Here is an 18,556-nt window from a genome sequence, read left to right as displayed (position 1 = left end):
CTGCTACTAGTGATAAAATACATGTTGTGACTCATAGAGGCTAGAACTTCTAAATCACAACTAGATCCTAAATTTAAGATCTACCAGAATATAGGATAAACCTGAAGAATTTCTAGAATTCTTTCTTTATCCAATTTGTGACCCATAAACAAATCAATGTCACAAGACAATCTAAAATTCACCTGGATCTTATAGTAAAATCTACTGTTAGGACATTATCTAAGAGATTGTCACCTCTCATAATGCCTATTGCACAAGTATTCATTATTTCAGAGATTGTCACCTCTTAAATAATGATTACATATGGTGGAGCCCATAATAGTCAATAGCCTGACAAAATTAAATTTATCATTTTATCATTTTATTAATAATCAAATAGTACAAAAATGAATTACAACTCAACCATACCAATTCTCTTTCTGAAATGTTCTATCTTTACTCTAGATAGAGGTTTGGTGAGTATATCTGTTGTCTGATTTACAGTACAAATGTATTCCAATTTCACAGAATTCCTGTCTACCATATCTCTTACATAATGGTAAGGAATTTCAATATGCTTGGATCTATCATGAAAAACTGGATTCACTGAGAGCTTGATGGAACTCTGATTATCACAATGAATGATCGTAGGATTCATGGGTTGACCAAATAATCCCACAAGCAACTTCCTCAACCATACTGCTTCTCAAGAGGCCATTGTTGTAGCAATGTATTCAGCTTCTGTGGAGCTCCGAGCTACCGAAGTCTGCTTTCTACATATCCATGAAATCATAGCTGATCCTAAACTAAAACAGCATCCTGAAGCACTTTTTTTGTCTTTAACACTTCCACCCCAATCTGAATCGGTGAATCCATGCAAATCTAAAGCAACTCTCTCATATTTGAGTCCATAATTAAGAGTACCTTGCAGGTATCTCATAATGTGTTTAACAGCAACTAGGTGAATCTCCTTAGGTTCACACATAAACCGACTTAAAGTATGGACCGCATAGCAAATATTAGGTCTTGTATTTACTAGGTACATTAGAGACTCAATTATCTGCCTGTAGAGAGTAGAATCTATTGGAGGTGATTCTGCAACTGCTTCTTTAAGTTTATGCAAATTGGTCTCCATTGGAGAAGACATGGTCTTGCAGTTCCACATTCTGAATTTCTTCAAGATATCTGAAGTGTACTTCCTTTGATTCAGTATGATACTATCAGCATTCTGTTGCACTTCCAATCCTAGGAAGTAATGGAGAAGACCCAAGTCTTTCATCTCGAATTCTCTGATAAGATCTTTCTTGTACTAATCTATAAGATGATCATCACCGGTGATTAATAAATCATCAACATACAATATCAATATTACCATACCATTTTTATCTCTTTTATAATACAAGTTTGGATCGGCCTCATTCTTAGAGAATCCTAAGCCAGTGAGATATTTATCAATCCTTTCATACCAGGCCTTGGGAGCCTGTTTAAGCCCATAAAGAGCTTTCTTGAGTCGGCAAACAAAGGCATTTGGATCATGTGTTTCAAATCCTTCTCGCTGCTCTATATAGACTTCTTCAGAAATCTTCCCATTGAGAAATGTTGTCTTTACATCCATCTGATGTACCTTCCATCCCTTAGAGGCGACCACTGCTAAGACAGCTCTAACAGTAGTATATCTAGCAGCAGGAGCAAAGGTTTCTTCATAATCAATTCCTTCTTTCTAAGGAAAACCTCTGGCTACAAATCTGGCTTTATATTTCTCAATACTTCCATCAGCAGCATGCTTTATTTTGAATAACCATTTTGAAGAAACAATGGATTTTCCTTTTGACCTTGGAACTATTTCCCAAACATCATTTTTCATAATTGATTAATATTCTTCTGTCATAGCTTCTTTCCAGGCGGGATGTTTAATAGCATCAGAAGGATTGGTTGGCTCTATTTTGGATAAATCAATCATATTTGTTGTATAACCAAAGAATCTTTTAGGTCTTTTACTTTCTCTGACTGATCCTGAAGATGCAGCAAATTCTTGAGCTGCTTCAACTGTTTTTATGGCCCAAAGTGGCCTTTTCTTTGAACTTTCTTCAAAGTTTACTTCATCTTCGACCTCTTCTAAGTTCTCCTTCTAGGATTCAGACTCACTTATGCTTTCAGAATTTGATAAAGGAGAGGGTTCATGAGAATTTATTGCCTTTTTAAATGCAAGATCTTCTTCAAAGACTACATCCCTGCTCAGTTCAATAGTTTTATGTCCAGGTATGAAGATTCTATATGCTTTAAAGTTTCACTATACCCTACAAAGATACCCTTCCTTCCAGATGGTTCCAATTTGGTTCTCTTTTCTTTTGGCACATGTATGTATACAGGACATCCAAAGATTCTGAGATGACTTCTATTAGGGTTTATTTTAGTAAATACTTCTTCAGGAGTCTTATCTTTAAGATAGGAGGGAGGGCTTCTGTTTTGGATGTATACAGCAGTACAAGAGGCTTCTGCCCATAGATAGTATTCTAGATTTTGGTCAAAAATCATAGCCCTAACAGCTTCTATAATTGTCCTGGTTTTTCCTTTCCGCTACCCCATTTTGTTCAAGGTTAAAAGGAACAGTATACTCCCTCTTGATCCCTGATTCTTTACAAAAAAATTTAAACAAATCTGAGGTATATTCTCCTCCATTATCTATTCTAAGGGTTTTAATTGTATGTCCTGAAAAAATTTCAATTAATGCTTTGAATTCCTTAAATCTTTGTAAGATTTCTTCTGATTCTTTGCATTTTAAAAAATAAATCCACATTTTCCTAGAGAAGTCATCTATGAACAACACATAATACCAAAATCCTCCAAGGGAGGGAACGGACATGGGTCCACATAAATCTGAATGAATTAATTCTAGTACATTATTTGTTTTTCTAGTACTATCATAAAAAGGTCTTCTAGTACTTTTACCTAGGGAACACCCTTTGCAAATACTAGGGTGATCTTGTTTTAATTTTGGTAATCCGGTAACCATCTTCTCCATGGTAGATAGGGTTTTAAAGTTTAAGTGCCCTAATCTTCTGTGCCATATTTCATTTGAATCTTCTGCTTTGTGAACAAGGGCTTGAATGGGTTCTATATTTAGTTCATACAAATATCCCTTTCTCTTACCAATTACTTTGGCTTTCTTGATGGAAGAATTCTTAGCCCAAGTTAGTACTTTGCCATCCATGAATGCAACATTGTGTCCATCATCTTCTAACACTGTAATTGATATAAGATTCCTTTTTATCCCTAGTACATATAGCACATCTTTCAGAAGGAGAGTATTTCTTTTTTTTAGCTTCAAGGTGCAGCTACCAATCCCTTTAACTGAATGCGCTAAATGATCACCAATAGTAACTTCACCGTTGACTTTCTCAGACAAGAAATCTAGAGTTTCTTTGTATCCCGTTATATGCCTGGAGGATCCACTATCTATTACCCGTGCCTTATTTGAGATTTCATTTGATGAGGAATACAAAACACAATTCTCCGGATCATAAGTTTCTTCTTCTCTAATATTTGTGCAATTCGCTTGTTGTTTGGAGTTTTTTGGACAATTAGATCTAAAGTGTCCAATTTTTCACATTTGAAACATTTTATTTTTGATAGGTCTTTCTTGGACTTTCCATTCTTCTGATTTCCTTTATTTTTCTTGAAATGCTTTTTCTTGCCTTTATAAGAGTTGGCATTAAGACCGTGAAGTTCTTCATCTTCCATTTTAGGTTTTTCTCCTTTCTTTAGTTTTCTTGATTCTTCCTAAAGACAATCATTCTTAAGTCTGTTAAAATTTGGAAGCTGATCTCTAGCACTTATTCCTTGTGCAAATGTTTCCCATGATTCTAGCAGTCCATCTAAGGCCATGAGCGTTAATTCGGTGTCATTTATGATGGTTCCTATGCTTGCCAATTCATCTTTAATACCAGCAACTCTTAGAAAATAGGAGTTTATTGATTCTCCTTTCTTTATTTGGATGTGATTTAGTTGTCTCTTTAGAGTTGTCTCTTTAGTGCAAGGACCCTCGTTGCATTATTTACTTCAAATGCATTTCGTAATGCATTCATAATATTGTAGGCAGTTAGGCGTTTTGTAAGCATAGGTACGATGTCATTATTAACGCCATCCAATATGATTTGAATGGCTTTCCTGTTTCCATTGGACCATATGGATTTGTGAGGTTAAACAGGTGGTTGTTTGGATGCTCCATCAAAAAACTGTCTAAAATTATTTTCTTCGAGAATCATCAAGATTCTAAATTTCCATGCTTCAAAATGTTCCTTTCCATCAAATCTATCCTCGGGCCTGATTGTATATGCCATTGGAAATGAAGGAAAACTACTGGATATGAACAAGTCTGATAATTGACAATCTGCAGAGCCCTAGATCTGATAACAAGGCTCCAATACCATGTAATGTTTTGCAGATTCTGAGGATAGATCAGACTTCAAACGTAAGGACTAGATAGGCACAAGAATAACCTTCAGCAATAACACTGATATTCAGGTTTAATATGCTGATGGAATTATTTTAGATCCTGGTACAAGTATGAACTGGAGTACTGAAAGTTGCAAATAAAACTCATGGGCCTATGCAGACTTGGAGATCAAACTATATGTTTGCTGTGTGTCCGCATACTGTCTTCACAGCCCACTAATATATCCATTTCAGAGGGTATGTCCACTAAGGGACATAACCCTCAGCATTTAACTAATAATTATTTTACCCTAAGTCGGCGTCTAGCTAACAGTTGTTAGTCTGATCTTAACTAAAGTTAGTTAAGGCACAAAACTAAAGACTATTATACCCAGATCGCCGGTACCCTTAGAACTAGTATAAATAATTATAAAATGCCATTTGCAATGGAATATATAGTTTTGAGAGTAAGGTACGATCTGTACCCAAAGACCTGTGGATTACCAGGTTAATTTCTTAACAAAAACATTGTAAAAACATTCTAAATAATCAATAAGGTTTGAATTCTCCTTGAGAATAACATGCTATCTCAAGAGTATCAATTAATAAGAGCTGCATAAGCTATATCAAACAGTTTTCATTAGGGATACCCACCTAGGTTAGCAGATTCTAAAGTGATGAGGATTTGATCATTAAGCATCAATCCTAGTCGTCGGCCAAATTGTGTTGGACTACCCAACATTAAGCAAGCAAGGCTCATAGGTTTCCACAACCAACAATTTGAGGAACCAAAAGGACCATTATGGCCTAGGACAAAGTAGGCACTCACAGAGCCAAGTAACCCCGTCCTACCTCTACCCAACTCCACAGGACGCCAATTGTCTATAAAGCGAAGAGACATGATTGAGGAAAGCAAATACACACCAGTACGCAAAAAGGTAGGGGTAGACATTCACTCTTAGGATTGGTTTAGAAATGGCTTCAATCAAATGCATCATCTTTTCCCCCAATGTGTTTATACTTAATGAATATAATAAGGCTTGACTAAACCATACTGAATTTATTGGCGTTTGTATATATTGTTTATGATTGCAGCATCCAAATCCATGGTCTTAATTATTGAGAAAAAATTGAATATGTAAGATGTATCCCTAACTCTAATTTATGGCAATTGTGATATCAGCAAAAATCTAAGACAAATCTCAAAGGGGACATCACACAAACATTTATTTGGCCCTTGAACCATTGTGAAGCATGGTGACGTGTACTAGGAATTGCACTAGAAAGAGTCTATAGTTATTGAAAAGGTTAAGAATGGTAGTCATAATCAATGGGCATCACCCATTACAAACAAGTCACAGTAGTCAACATTTGCATTGCAGGATACATTATCTTTGGTTTTCATAAATTTCTTGCTTATGCCAACTAAATTGGCTAGTGTAATATCGCCATAGGATATTATACCCAAATTTTTAACAGAAAAATTCAAACAAATATTTTGCATGCAGTTGGTGTTGATTCATCCAGCAAAAATACAAAATAACAAGCTGAAATTGATTTTCAGAAATGAATATTGCAATTAAATCTTCAGTAAGAAATAAGAAAGATCCAATCATAGTTACAAAACTTACAGCAAGATAGGATACCAGAAATATGAATCTGAAACACTAAGTGAGACACCTACGTAATATCTCCAACCGACAATGGGTTTCCATCCACTACCTCCAAGCTCGGAGGTTTCCGTCCTCAAACCTGTTGAAAGCTGAAGCTTCCAAATTCTCCAAGGGAACAATGATCAAAACATAATACTAAATATACTGATATGAATCTAACATTCTTCTTTAAAAGCCCAATGCAGTGACTCAATTTCCCTCTTCCTGACCCTTCACCTTTTCTTTTCTTTTCCCTTTTAAATATATCACTTCCCAAGTACTTGAATAAAGTGTTCTTTTGATAATGAAGTAACATAATCATATGTACTTCAATTTAGTAGGTCACTTTATTAATAAATTATTTAATCTCATGCAATAAAATTATTGATGAATCAGACTCGAATAATCATGTGTGGTAGCTCGATTGGAAAGGTTTTTGCAAGACGCTCCCAGTCCAGCCTTGAAACACCAACATTACTGAACCTACAGCTAACTTGCTAAAAATAGCATCTAAAACCCTGCTTAATAAACTCTGATTGGCCTGAAACAAGAATTCCCTAAGCTAAATCTCTCTCTAATCCCTGTACAGTCCTGCTTAGCCTACGAGACCAAGGCAAAATGGGCAAACAACACATCATGAATTGATGAGCTAGAAAGGGGACATTGCAGCAAGTCAAAATGAAGGAATACAATGGTAATTTGAAGCATGAAGATACCTATTAAAGAAATCATACTTGAGCACATTTATGAAAAAGAATATACTTAAAATTTACATCACAGAAAAGACCTCTCTTCATCAAAGAAGCTACTCTCATTGTTCATCATTGCAAAATCTAGACACAAGAAATCAAAATAGGTTTGAAAAAAATAGCACGGCATTTCACTAAAAGAAGCAGGAAAATAGAGGAACAACAAACCGTGCTTCGAACAAGTGATACTGCTTCCTTAATTGTGTAGCCTGCACTCGCAGGATTACCTTCTGTTCGTAAGATATCCCTCTCTGCTACATTATGCACCCCAAAATGGCAGATATCTGAATCACCAACTGCTACATATTTTCAATTTCAGTAAAGAAAGCAGATCCAATTACCATAGGTAGCTATTTAAATCCATAGGTGGCTTTTAAATAATGAAAGAGGTATACATGTAAAAAAAATGATTCAGCTTCCAAAATAAAAAAATAAATGACTAATATTTTAAGAAAGGATATTAAGCTCCATTGTATCTCTACAAATACAGACTATATATTGGTATTGGTAGGCATCATTCTTACACACTCTTGACAGTGTATGACAGGTTCCATCATAAATTAATCCATAACACACCAAATAAAATAATTAATTACACAAGAAACGTAGCAATTTACATAAGAAATCAATCAAATATAATTTATAGTCAATTATGATCAGCCAAAAATCTCCCTAGGTTTCAGAATTCTAATGTACTGAGTGAAGCATAGAAATTTTATCATATTCAGAAAGGATAGCAGTTCAAAAACTATATACTGAGGTACAGAAAACTTCTTCACAAAATCTGAAATTAAGGAAAATCACTGAACTTCCCTATCAACTTTAGTGAGAAACATGCAACATCAGATGTTCAAACATAAAAATCAGTCAAGCTTCAAGAGCAGATATAGAGAAAGTTTGAGAATAAAACCTAGCACGTGACAAAAACAGTGAGATAATCCTGCAAATTAAGAACATGTCTATTTTCTCTGTGAGTTCAGAATTCTTAGTTTGCAGAGAGCTGAAGACATGGTTAATTATTTTCATTTACATCAAAAAAAAAAAATACTCCACAAACATAAGCATACATACAAACCCTAAGATACATAATTTCACTGGGAACTGTCAAGAAGCACAAGAGACACCAGACATGTGAACACAAAACTTTCTTTAAAGCTTGCACTTTGAAGACGCTCATGCATTTGAGCATAAGAAAATATGTATCCAAGTTCAGCTCATCAAATTATTGAACTAATGAATAGTAATTCCCAACCACAATCCAAGAACATGACATGAAATTATTATTACTTCTGAGATTCAATTTCTTTTAGTATTCTCTTGCCTATCCATCAGTCCCAACTCCCAACCATCCCTCATGCAGGTTTCTCATAATCCTTTGTTTCACGTATTTGAGCATAAGAAAATATGTATCCAAGTTCAGTTTCATCAAATTATTGCATTGACAAATAGAAATTCCTAATTGACAAAAAGAAATTCCCAACCAGAATCCAAGAACTTAAACAATGGATATTACTGTTACTTTTCACATCAATTATGGATATTCTCTTTCCTAGAATTTCATTATCCTGCTGTCCCCATCTCAGTTTAGTCAGACAACGTATGCAGGAAAAAACACTTACACATTCAACTTTCCAATATCCAGGTGACTCTTCAAACAAGAGAATTTCAGTGGCATAATTTAACATAATTTAACAAGTGTTGTCTATGTGCAAGAAGCCTAAGACTTTCAATAAAGAAAAACCAATAGAACATAAGAATATTGCTCAAGTCAACTCGCCTAAGCCAATATATCAAGGATGGGTATCATCAATGTTCTGGTTTTTCTTGATGTCTAAAAAAACATAATTTTATTTTAACCTGCCATAGTCGCATGCAGTTTATATCATATATTTAACTGAGAATGTTGCACCTCAATTATTTTAAAGATCCACCATGCCACTTCGGATCTGCAAAAATATGGATTTTCACTTGAGCTTGCAACTCAAAGTTTAAATAAGGAAAGAAAAGGTCAAATTCTACAAACTGATATATGTTCTAGGATTTTGGATATGCTGTAACTTGTATTAGCACTTTTACATTTTTATGTGTGTATCAATTCAAATTACCTTCTCAAAGCATATGTATATGAGTTTAAGAGGCATGTCTCCATAGAGACATGTCTCTTTAACTCTCATTAGTTATCAATGACATTTTCTTATTGTCATGATAAAGAGTAAGATATTGACACACACACACACACACACACACATATATATATGAATTAAGTATATATCTCATATATATACAAAGTATTTAATATATTTGCATAAATATTAAATATCTTCAATGCATTTTATCTGACTGAAACCATACTAACACTAACACCCTCAGTTAAGGAGGATAAACATATAGGCAAATATTACACCATTGGCAGTATTTAGGAACGACACATCAAGGAAATCTTTGATCAGAAGACTTCCATTATACAACATCATATGAGTATTGGCCTATCAGAATATCAGCACATGATTTTCACCAAATACTATTTTGATATCATATTAGTATTCATCAATGACTTTGAGTAATGGCCTATCAGAACATCAATAATTGATATCCACCAAGTACTCAATATGGTAATGGCCTATCAAAATATCAAGGCAAGATATTCTCCAAATACCTATCATATATCTATACAAACAACTTACAGACCTTCAATTTAATGACATCTAACACTTAGATGATGATTTACAAAATAAAGCCTTTCATGATCTATTCAACATTTACATAAAATGTATATCATGATTTAAGTTATTGTAAGATCATCAGCTTCCAATAACTTCTGCAAATACAAGTGATAATCATTTGAAAGTCGTCACTTCCTCATGATGTACACAAGGAGCAGGCTCGTACACGCATGACATCAAAAGTTCACATCAAGTCACCACAGATATTGTCATGTGATGTTGTCATGACATCCACACGAAATATATCAGAATATAAGGTATACACCTCAAACTTATTTCTCATAGACAGGAATGTAATACAAGGATTGCACTTGGAAATTCTTCTTCACGAAGAAACACTAACCTTTTGACCTCCTTGTCAAAGTTACTAATAAAGTGTCAACACTCCCTCTAAGTCGAATATCAACTTTTCTGAACTCTTAGTGCAAGATTGTCTCTAATAAAGTGTCAGACTCCCTTTGAATCCGTTATCATCCTCCTTGCAGCAAGTTGTGTCATGCTTCCCTAGTTCGATAGGTATCCTGATAGCATAAGGCCTTCTAGCCTACATACATGAAAATTTATTCCATGAATCATAGTCCTTTGACTACTATAGTTTATGATCACTGGAGAATTTGTCTCGACATGGTCTACTCCCTCTAAATCAATACAACTAAGATCATCAAAAGTTCGACTGAAGCATATCTTCTATTTGCTCTCTGTAATGTCCCCTTTTTAGCATTCATAGCATGATGTTGTCGTTAGCCTGTTTCCCCACGGTCCCGTAGGCTAACCAGGACATTAAAGGGGCTTAGAGGCCATTTGGCCTAGATAGTTTCAGTTGCAGATCTTTCTGAGGGGTTTTAAGGCAACTTTGAGCATACTTACTATTTATAGTAAGTCATCTTGCGCATGTGGACATCTAGTGGCAACGGTATGTCGATGCTAATTGTTTAAAATCGACAAGAAGACTTGTTTATCATTGACAAGATTTGTTATGCATTGATAAAGCTATTTTATAAAGTTAAATCTAAATATTTAACTTTATTAATGCATAGACGATAGTTTGTGGGAAATATTTAAATTAAAAGTCCCCTTTATTTTATAACACATTGGAGACATAAGTTACATAAAGGGAGTTATGTTTTATCCCACATTGAGAAAACAAATGATGGAGCTCTTGTGAGAACACTATAAAAGAAATGGAAGAGCTTCTTTTATGCATGGTTGGAAATATCAAATAAATTGGAAAATTTTCTAGAGATTATGTCTCAATAGTTTGAAGGACGAAATCCCTTCAAGCTGGAAATCTTGACGCCATTGAAAGATATGGTCTTGAGATTCAACAGGGTAGCAGTCTGAAAAAGCAGATACGAAAAAAGCAGTCCGAAAAAGTGGAATCGAAAAAGCAAGCCGAAAAAGCGGAACCGAAAAAGCAATCCGAAAAAGCAATTCGAAAAAGCAAATCGGAAAAACAAAGCAGAAGGGGCAGCATTGAAGAAAATTATTACAGCCATCTACAACCAGGTTCCTTTATTACAGCCATCTAAAACAATAGCAATACAATAACCGGCTTTCAAAATCCAATCCTAAATACAGCTTCACATTCAGATTGGAAAACTTAAAAAAAGAACCTGTAAGCACATGCGAAACACTTGATGTGACATCTCTGAAGACAATGGGTTTGCGTCCACTATCTGCCAGCACAAGGGGCTACATATTCATACTAGCTGAAAGCTTAAGCTTTCTGATTACTCACCCAAGAGAGAACTGAAATCTAAATAATAAATCCAAGCACGCCCAAATAAAAGAGTCTCTTCTCTTTTTATCCCCACAAATGTGACTCTTCGACTTCCCTCCTGGCTTTTCATCTTATCTACCTTGTCCTTTTTGCCCCGTTTATAATATTAAATTGACCTTTTATATTTCAAGTCCATGCTCTCCAAGTCAATTTTAATATTATACATAATATGCCTTTAATATTTCCAATGTCCCAAAAAGGGGACATTACAAATCTCCCCTCTTAAAATTGTTTGTCCTCAAGCAATCAATACCAGTGTTACATCCCAATTTTTGACCTAACTTGAAATATAGACGTTGAGGTTCACATGAAGTCAGTTGGCAATTTAATTTGATATAATCTGGTGAAATGATAAGATAGTTAGTCGTTATGATTTCAAGTGAAGATGACATATTAGTTGATCGTTATCGCGAATTCATATAATTAAGATATAAGGTTAACTGTTAAGATTATTTATGATTATATAATTTATAATTTAATTATGGAGAATTCCTTGCAAGGAGCATGTTGAAGGGGTGAAAGCATTGTCAGAAAAGAATTAGGCAGGGCATCACCATCATTGGGCAGATGGATAAAAGACCTAGCCAGAATACATCTATGGAACAGCATGAGTTATTTAAATAAATAATTTAATTAAATAATTGGGTTAAAATATATAAACATATCTCTAAGGATTTTAATATATCTTTTATCATAATATTTTAATTAATATTTATAAACGTTTGTATTTATAAACTTAACCAAGATGATAAGATAATATAAAATAATATTAATGAATAAACTCTTCATCTTTCCTTTTCATTTTATTTTCCCTCTCTTACGTTTCTTTTCAAACCGATTTAGTAAATATTCGTGTAAGAATCTTGTAATGGCAAGGAAGCCGTAAGGTCGACTTGAAAACATTATATGTTTGCCTTGTCGTGTATCGGCACCATACAGATATCTGGCTTGTTCTTGTTTCTACCACTTATCTTTCGATTTCCCTTGCTCTGTTGCGATGCCCTTAGCACTCGAATTTATACATTTTTGCATTTCCAATAATCAACTGCTTTCTCGTGGAGATCAGAAGGAGGCGTTTGAGTCCAAGTTATAGCAAATTCAACTACAGAGCAGTGAATCACAATGCGGAATTGATATTGGAGTCTGCTAATCCGACAATGGTTTGATATTGGAGATCGATATTGGAATTTTGAAGCTTCATCCACGAATTTATTTGGGTCACTTTCCTTGCATTTGCTAATCTGTCTTCCCTCATAACTATATGTTTGGCTTTATAAATATCCCGTATCTCACTCAGCATTATGCATGCAATAGTTTTCAGAGCTAATTGTTTTCTATTTCGATATACATCAGTAGGAGGATTATGAGAGTGCGTGTGCTTAGTGAATGAATTCTTGATGCATGTTCGGAATTATATATGATTAATATTATTTAGCTTTGTATTAAATCAGGAATATGATGGTACAGTATTTTATTGTATATAAGACAGTTCCAAGAGTTTGGTCCTTTTATGTTCTATTCATGATAACCTGGAATCTTATGTATAACGGCTTATGTTTCTGTAATGTCCCCCTTTTTGGACATTAGATTTAAAACCCTGACTATATAGATCTTTTTTATTATTTTTCCCGATACCCTTTTTCACTCTTTGATATTCAATATTTATATGTGTTTTTCAAAGAGTCACGTCCTTCCAATAATGATTATTATATTAATAATATTGTTATATTAATTAATAAGGCTTGTTAAATTATATTAATAATATACTTATATTAATAATGATATAATTATATTAATTAATAAGGTTAGTTATATTAATGTCATAAAGTATATTAATAATTATATTATTAATATATCAAGTATATATTATTATATTATAATACATTTAGCATTTTCATATTAAAATATATTTTAATCATAATAGTATTATATATTATATCAAATTAGTATTACTATAATATGATATATAGTATAACATTACTTTATAAAATATTATCATTTTAATATTATTATTAATATTACTTTACATATAATACTTATTTATTATTTAAATTATATATCAGAGTGGGGACATCACAGTCCTCCCCTCTCGAATTTGCTTACCCTCAAGAAAAATCTTTCATACACAAACAAAATATATTTGCATTCAAAAGACGAGAGATATCTATGAAATATGAACGAAAACACAAAGCATACACGAAGTAGACACGATGTAGACAGATGAAGACACGGAGCAAACACGATGCAAACACATCATACATTATTTTTCTACAATGAAGTAGAGCAAAGAGAATAATTTATAATATATACTTCCCAGTATGCTTTTTGATCATAGATCCTGTAACACAAACAATTATTAGCATGTACATGTATATAATAGCTTCAAAGAAAATATTAGTCATGATAAATTAGTCCTGAACCCATATTCTACCAAGCCCAAGAGCGGAACTTTGGCCCTCTTGGCCTTGATGGCAGCCATTGACATCCATCAAGGTAGTCTACTTGGCAAATTCTTAACTGAATAGAGTTGACATGATGTCAAGTCTTAATCAATCTAAGCCCAGGAGCGGAACTTTGGCCCTCCTGGCCTTGATGACAACCATTGACATCCATCAAGGTGTTCTACTTAGATGGTAATCTTATTATTCCTACCTAAGCCCAAGAGCTGAACTTTGGCCCTCTTGGCCTTGATGGCAGCCTGTGGCACCCGTCAAGGTGGTCTACTTAGATGGTAATCTTATTCTTCCTACCTAAGCCCAAGAGCAGAACTTTGGCCCTCTTAGCCTTGATGGCAGCCTGTGACACCCATCAAGGTGGTCTACTTAGGAGGTAATATTTATTCTTCTTAAGAAACTTCTTATAACAAATCCTTTTTCCATCGTTGATGCCACTAGGAGTATCTCTATTCATAGTGATTGGATGATGTTCCTCATTCTTTTAGTCTCATTCATTGATAGTTTCCTTTGGTGAAAGTCCATTTAGTATTTTTACTTACCTTTACCTGATTTGTATTCTTACTTACCTTTACCCATCTTGGGTTCACCAAAAGCTCGCTTTTTTATCGCTACAATCTTCACCGATATAGGTCTATTCATCACTTGTACTGGCCACTTCTTAATCCTTTGAAACCTTCTTTAATTTATTTGTGTGGCCACGTTTCATTAAGACTGATCTTTGTTTAATCACTTCAAAATGATTCCTTAATCCAGAGTTCTAATGCAATCTGGAGATCCGATGTGATAATCAATCTACACATGTAACATGTCTTGGTGTATTCAAGAATTGATCCCTTCGGATTAGACTTGGGCATGTATGCAAACCTGATTTAATCTCTCGTATCACTGATTGGCTTTGATATTAATCGTTCAGATCATATATATTTAATTTGCTAAAGGTTGCACCAGTTACTAATGTGTGGAGCCGCTATTTTCCACCGATGATTTTGTATTATCCAAATGCTTTATCTCCCATCCCTTTCCAAGTTCGCACCACCAATTCTTATCTTCCTGTCATTGCATAATCTTAAGTATCTCTCTCTTTATTGTTTCTTTTTTATCTGATTATGCCGAACTATAATTGTTGACCTGTTATCCTTTGATGGTAATGTCAAGAGTCACAACATGTGAGTAATGGTAGACGCCTCCAGTTCATACATAGCTTCTCATTTTATAAGCTGTAATTTTTATTAGTCTTTCCTTTCTCCTGTATGCTTCCATGTAATTCTTCTATGTTGATATTTGACGGTGTTGAGGAATGAGAAATCCACTCACAAATGATGTTTGTAATGGAAACTTGGCTTGAATAATAAATTGCAGACTCAAACAATGGATTGGCTTTGTTTGCCCGACTAGTTGAATCTTGTCATATCATCAAATAAACTCCTCCACGAGCTTTAGTTTATTGAAACTATTGTATGGATGATTGCCCCCTATTCGATATCTAATATCTTCCCCACCGTTCTATGTTAATTCTATCTTCTATATATATAGAACGCTGAATGTATATCTCTTTCCAATTTTAAAGTTCTCGTACAAAACCTTTGATTCTTTATAAGCGGATTCCCCTAAACTTGGACCTGTGTTTGATATCATTTGCAGACATATCTAGATGTTGAAGATTGATGATATCCCCATTGCTGGAGCCTATTGTTTTATCCCTAAATCCATGATTTAGCCTTGTTATCAAATTTGTCACTTAAACCAGTCCAGCATGCAGTTGGCTTTGCATAATTAATCTTGGTGAATTCCTTGGATTATTATTTTTTTATTCCTATCAAATGCTAATTGGAGTATTAATTGCTGACTTGAAAAAATGTTTCCCTTTTGATGCCGGTTCAATCAAGATTTTTGTAATGTTCCAAATATTTGTCATTTCATTCTATTACAAATTTTGTAGCTTTAATAGCTATAGCACAGGCTAGCAAGATCTGTGCGCTGATACCACTTGTAATGTCCCCTTTTTGGACATTAGATTTATAACCTTGACTGTATAGATCTTTTTTATCAGTTCTCCTGATATCCTTTTTCACTCTTTGATATTCGATATTTATATGTGTTTTCCAAAGAGTCACGTCCTTCCAATTATGATTATTATATTAATAATATTGTTATATTAATTAATAAGGTTTGTTATATTATATTAATAATGATATAATTATATTAATTAATAAGTTTAGTTATATTAATGTCATAAAGTATATTAATAATTATATTATTAATATATCAAGTATATATTATTATATTATAATACATTTAGTATTTTCATATTAAAATATATTTTAATCATAATAGCATAGTTCCAAGAATCAAGGCGATTCATGCGATTCACGCGATTTGGCGATTCGATTCAAGCCAACCGATTTTTTGTGAATCGGTGAATCGAATCAGCGATAAAGGGTTTATGAAATAAGTTACTCACTAAATTTCAAGGGTTTTTTAAATTTTCCGATTCATGGCCGATTCGATTCCGATTCATGGCCGATTCACGATTTGATTCGGCCTTGCCGATTTCGATCTGATTCCGATTCTTGTTACTTTGCATAATAGTATTATGTATTATATCATATTAGTATTACTATAATATGATATATAGTATAACATTACTTTATAAAATATTATCATTTTAATATTATTATTAATATTACTTTATATATAATACTTATTTATTATTTAAATTATATATTAGAGTGGGGACATCATAGTTTCTTTGATATCTTGGTTTTCCATCGTAGCTGGCTTCTCATTTAATAAGGTTTGATGGATGTCATGTTCTTGTTCAGTGATACGTCAATTTATATATATTTTTTAATGAGCTTTAGTTTTGGCGAGTTCGTTCACCTTGTAGAGGAAGCCTTTGGTGTATTTGTGTTTTATATTTTATTGGATTTTATATCTTTAATTCTTGGGTGATGAGTTACAAGATGCATTCTCTATCACCTATGATATTCTTCATTAAGGTTGCAGTTTTATTCTCTGTGATTTTATCTAGAGATTACCAAGTCAAGTACGTTCTCTTATATTTAGAAGTTCAGTTAATTATACATATCAGGAAATCATGTAATTTTGAAGCTTTTATTCTTATCTATTAATAATTTGTTCATTGTATAATCAGTATGTATTGAGGACCATGTCTCTATTTTTTCTGTGGGTAGTAATTGTCGATTACTACTAAGAGATCAGAATTGTTTTTGGAATTTTGCTTGCTCCTTATTCTAGTTTGTAATGTCCCCTTTCTAGCATTCATAGCATGATGTTGTCGTTAGCCTATTTCCCCACAGTCCCATAGGCTAACTAGGGCATTAAAGGGGCTTAGAGGCCATTTGGCTTAGACAGTTTCAGTTGCAGGTCTTTCTGAGGGGTTCTGAGGCAACTTTGGGCATACTTACTATTTATAGTATGTCATCTTGGACATGGCCGGACATTCAGTCACAGCGGTATGTCGATGGTAATTGTTTAAAATCGACAGGAAGACTTATTTATCATTGATAAGATTTGTTATGCATTAATAAAGCCATTTTATAAAGTTAAATTTAAATATTTAACTTTATTAATGCATAGACTATAGTTTGTGGGAAATATTTAAATTAAAAGAGTTCCATTTATTTTTATAACACATTGGAGACATAAGGTACATAAAGGGAGTTATGTTTTATCCCACATTGAGAAAACGAAGGATTGAGCTCTTGTGAGAACAATATAAAAGAAATGGAAGAGCTTTTTTTTTGTATGCTTGGATGAAGATTAATGTTATGCTGTTGGATATCTGATAATCGGGCTTGGAGGACGGAATCCCTCTTTGCTAGCATTCTCTTCGCTGTTGGAAGACACAGTCAGGAGGATCAAGGGTGTTTTCACTTCAGGATACACTGGGTTTCATTTGGGGCGTTTGCATAAAGAAATTTACAAGCGTTTGAGGTGCAGATCTGAAGTTAGTTATTGCTATAGTGCCGCATGAACAGTATTTTGCTACAGTCGGCATGAACAGTATTTTGCTACAGTACAGCGTGAACAGTGTTGGTATCAAGTTTACTTGTTTTTCCGGCTGATTAGAAGTTTGGAGGGTTGGCCGACTACATCTGCAAAATACTACGGCAACTAATTCCAAGTTTCTTCTGTCAAATTTTGATATTTTGCATAATAATTGTTGAATACAAGTCTGAATAGTTGTTGCAGCCTTTAAGGCAGCTGTAAGTGCACATCTACATTTAAAAATCACCCTTTATTAGCAGATTGAAAGAGTTTCCAGATTTTCCATATACTATTGAATGTGTGCCAAGTGTTTGTGAAAATATTATGATGTGTATTATGCATTTTAATGTCACTTCATAGTTGTTCGTAAATCTACTCATTGGAAAGCAATTTATTGAGGAAATCAGCTTTATGAGTTTGCATACAAAGTGTTTGACAATATTCCTTAAGTTAAATTTCTGCAAGTCAAAGTTCAAATCAGGGGAGGATATTACATAGTTCAAGGGAATGTGTGAATCTTGATAGAATTATAATCGGAATCATATCTCTCAACCACAATCGGTTTAATTTACGATACAGTATCTTGTTCTTGTTTTAACATTTGATTAACCAGGAGAATATTCAATTTTGGATATAGAAACAACAATCAATCCTGAAGTCTTCAAAGCACATAATCATGTGACCACAGAGAGTGAAAAGCTGGATGCATATAACCTTCTTGTATAATTGACAGAACCAATTTGTTTTGAGGATTTTGGATACCTGGGACTCA

General features: G+C 33.8%; 1 protein-coding gene across 8 annotated transcripts in view; it reads right to left on the bottom strand.

The window, feature by feature from the left end:
- The window catches only part of IYO (RPAP1-like, carboxy-terminal protein), a 216,032-nt gene that overhangs the window by 105,289 nt on the left and 92,187 nt on the right, over positions 1–18,556 (bottom strand). For 4 of the 8 annotated variants that reach the window (XR_016364726.1, XR_016364727.1, XM_089831044.1 and 1 more), the window contains exon 3: positions 6,983–7,113. Coding sequence is in view for 6 of the 8 variants with exons in the window: in XM_089831044.1 (XP_089687170.1) it covers positions 6,983–7,113 (131 nt within the window). In the remaining 2 variants the exon portion in view is untranslated. The remainder of the gene's footprint in view (positions 1–6,982; positions 7,114–18,556) is intronic. The other 4 variants (XM_089831046.1, XM_089831047.1, XM_089831048.1 and 1 more) reach the window with 4 other exon arrangements.

The sequence above is a fragment of the Cupressus sempervirens genome, chromosome 5 (genome assembly GCF_028749045.1).
Source record: "Cupressus sempervirens isolate cs-2001-9-10 chromosome 5, ASM2874904v1, whole genome shotgun sequence".
NCBI classification, from domain to species: domain Eukaryota; kingdom Viridiplantae; phylum Streptophyta; class Pinopsida; order Cupressales; family Cupressaceae; genus Cupressus; species Cupressus sempervirens.
This window is presented reverse-complemented; position numbering and strand designations above follow the sequence as displayed.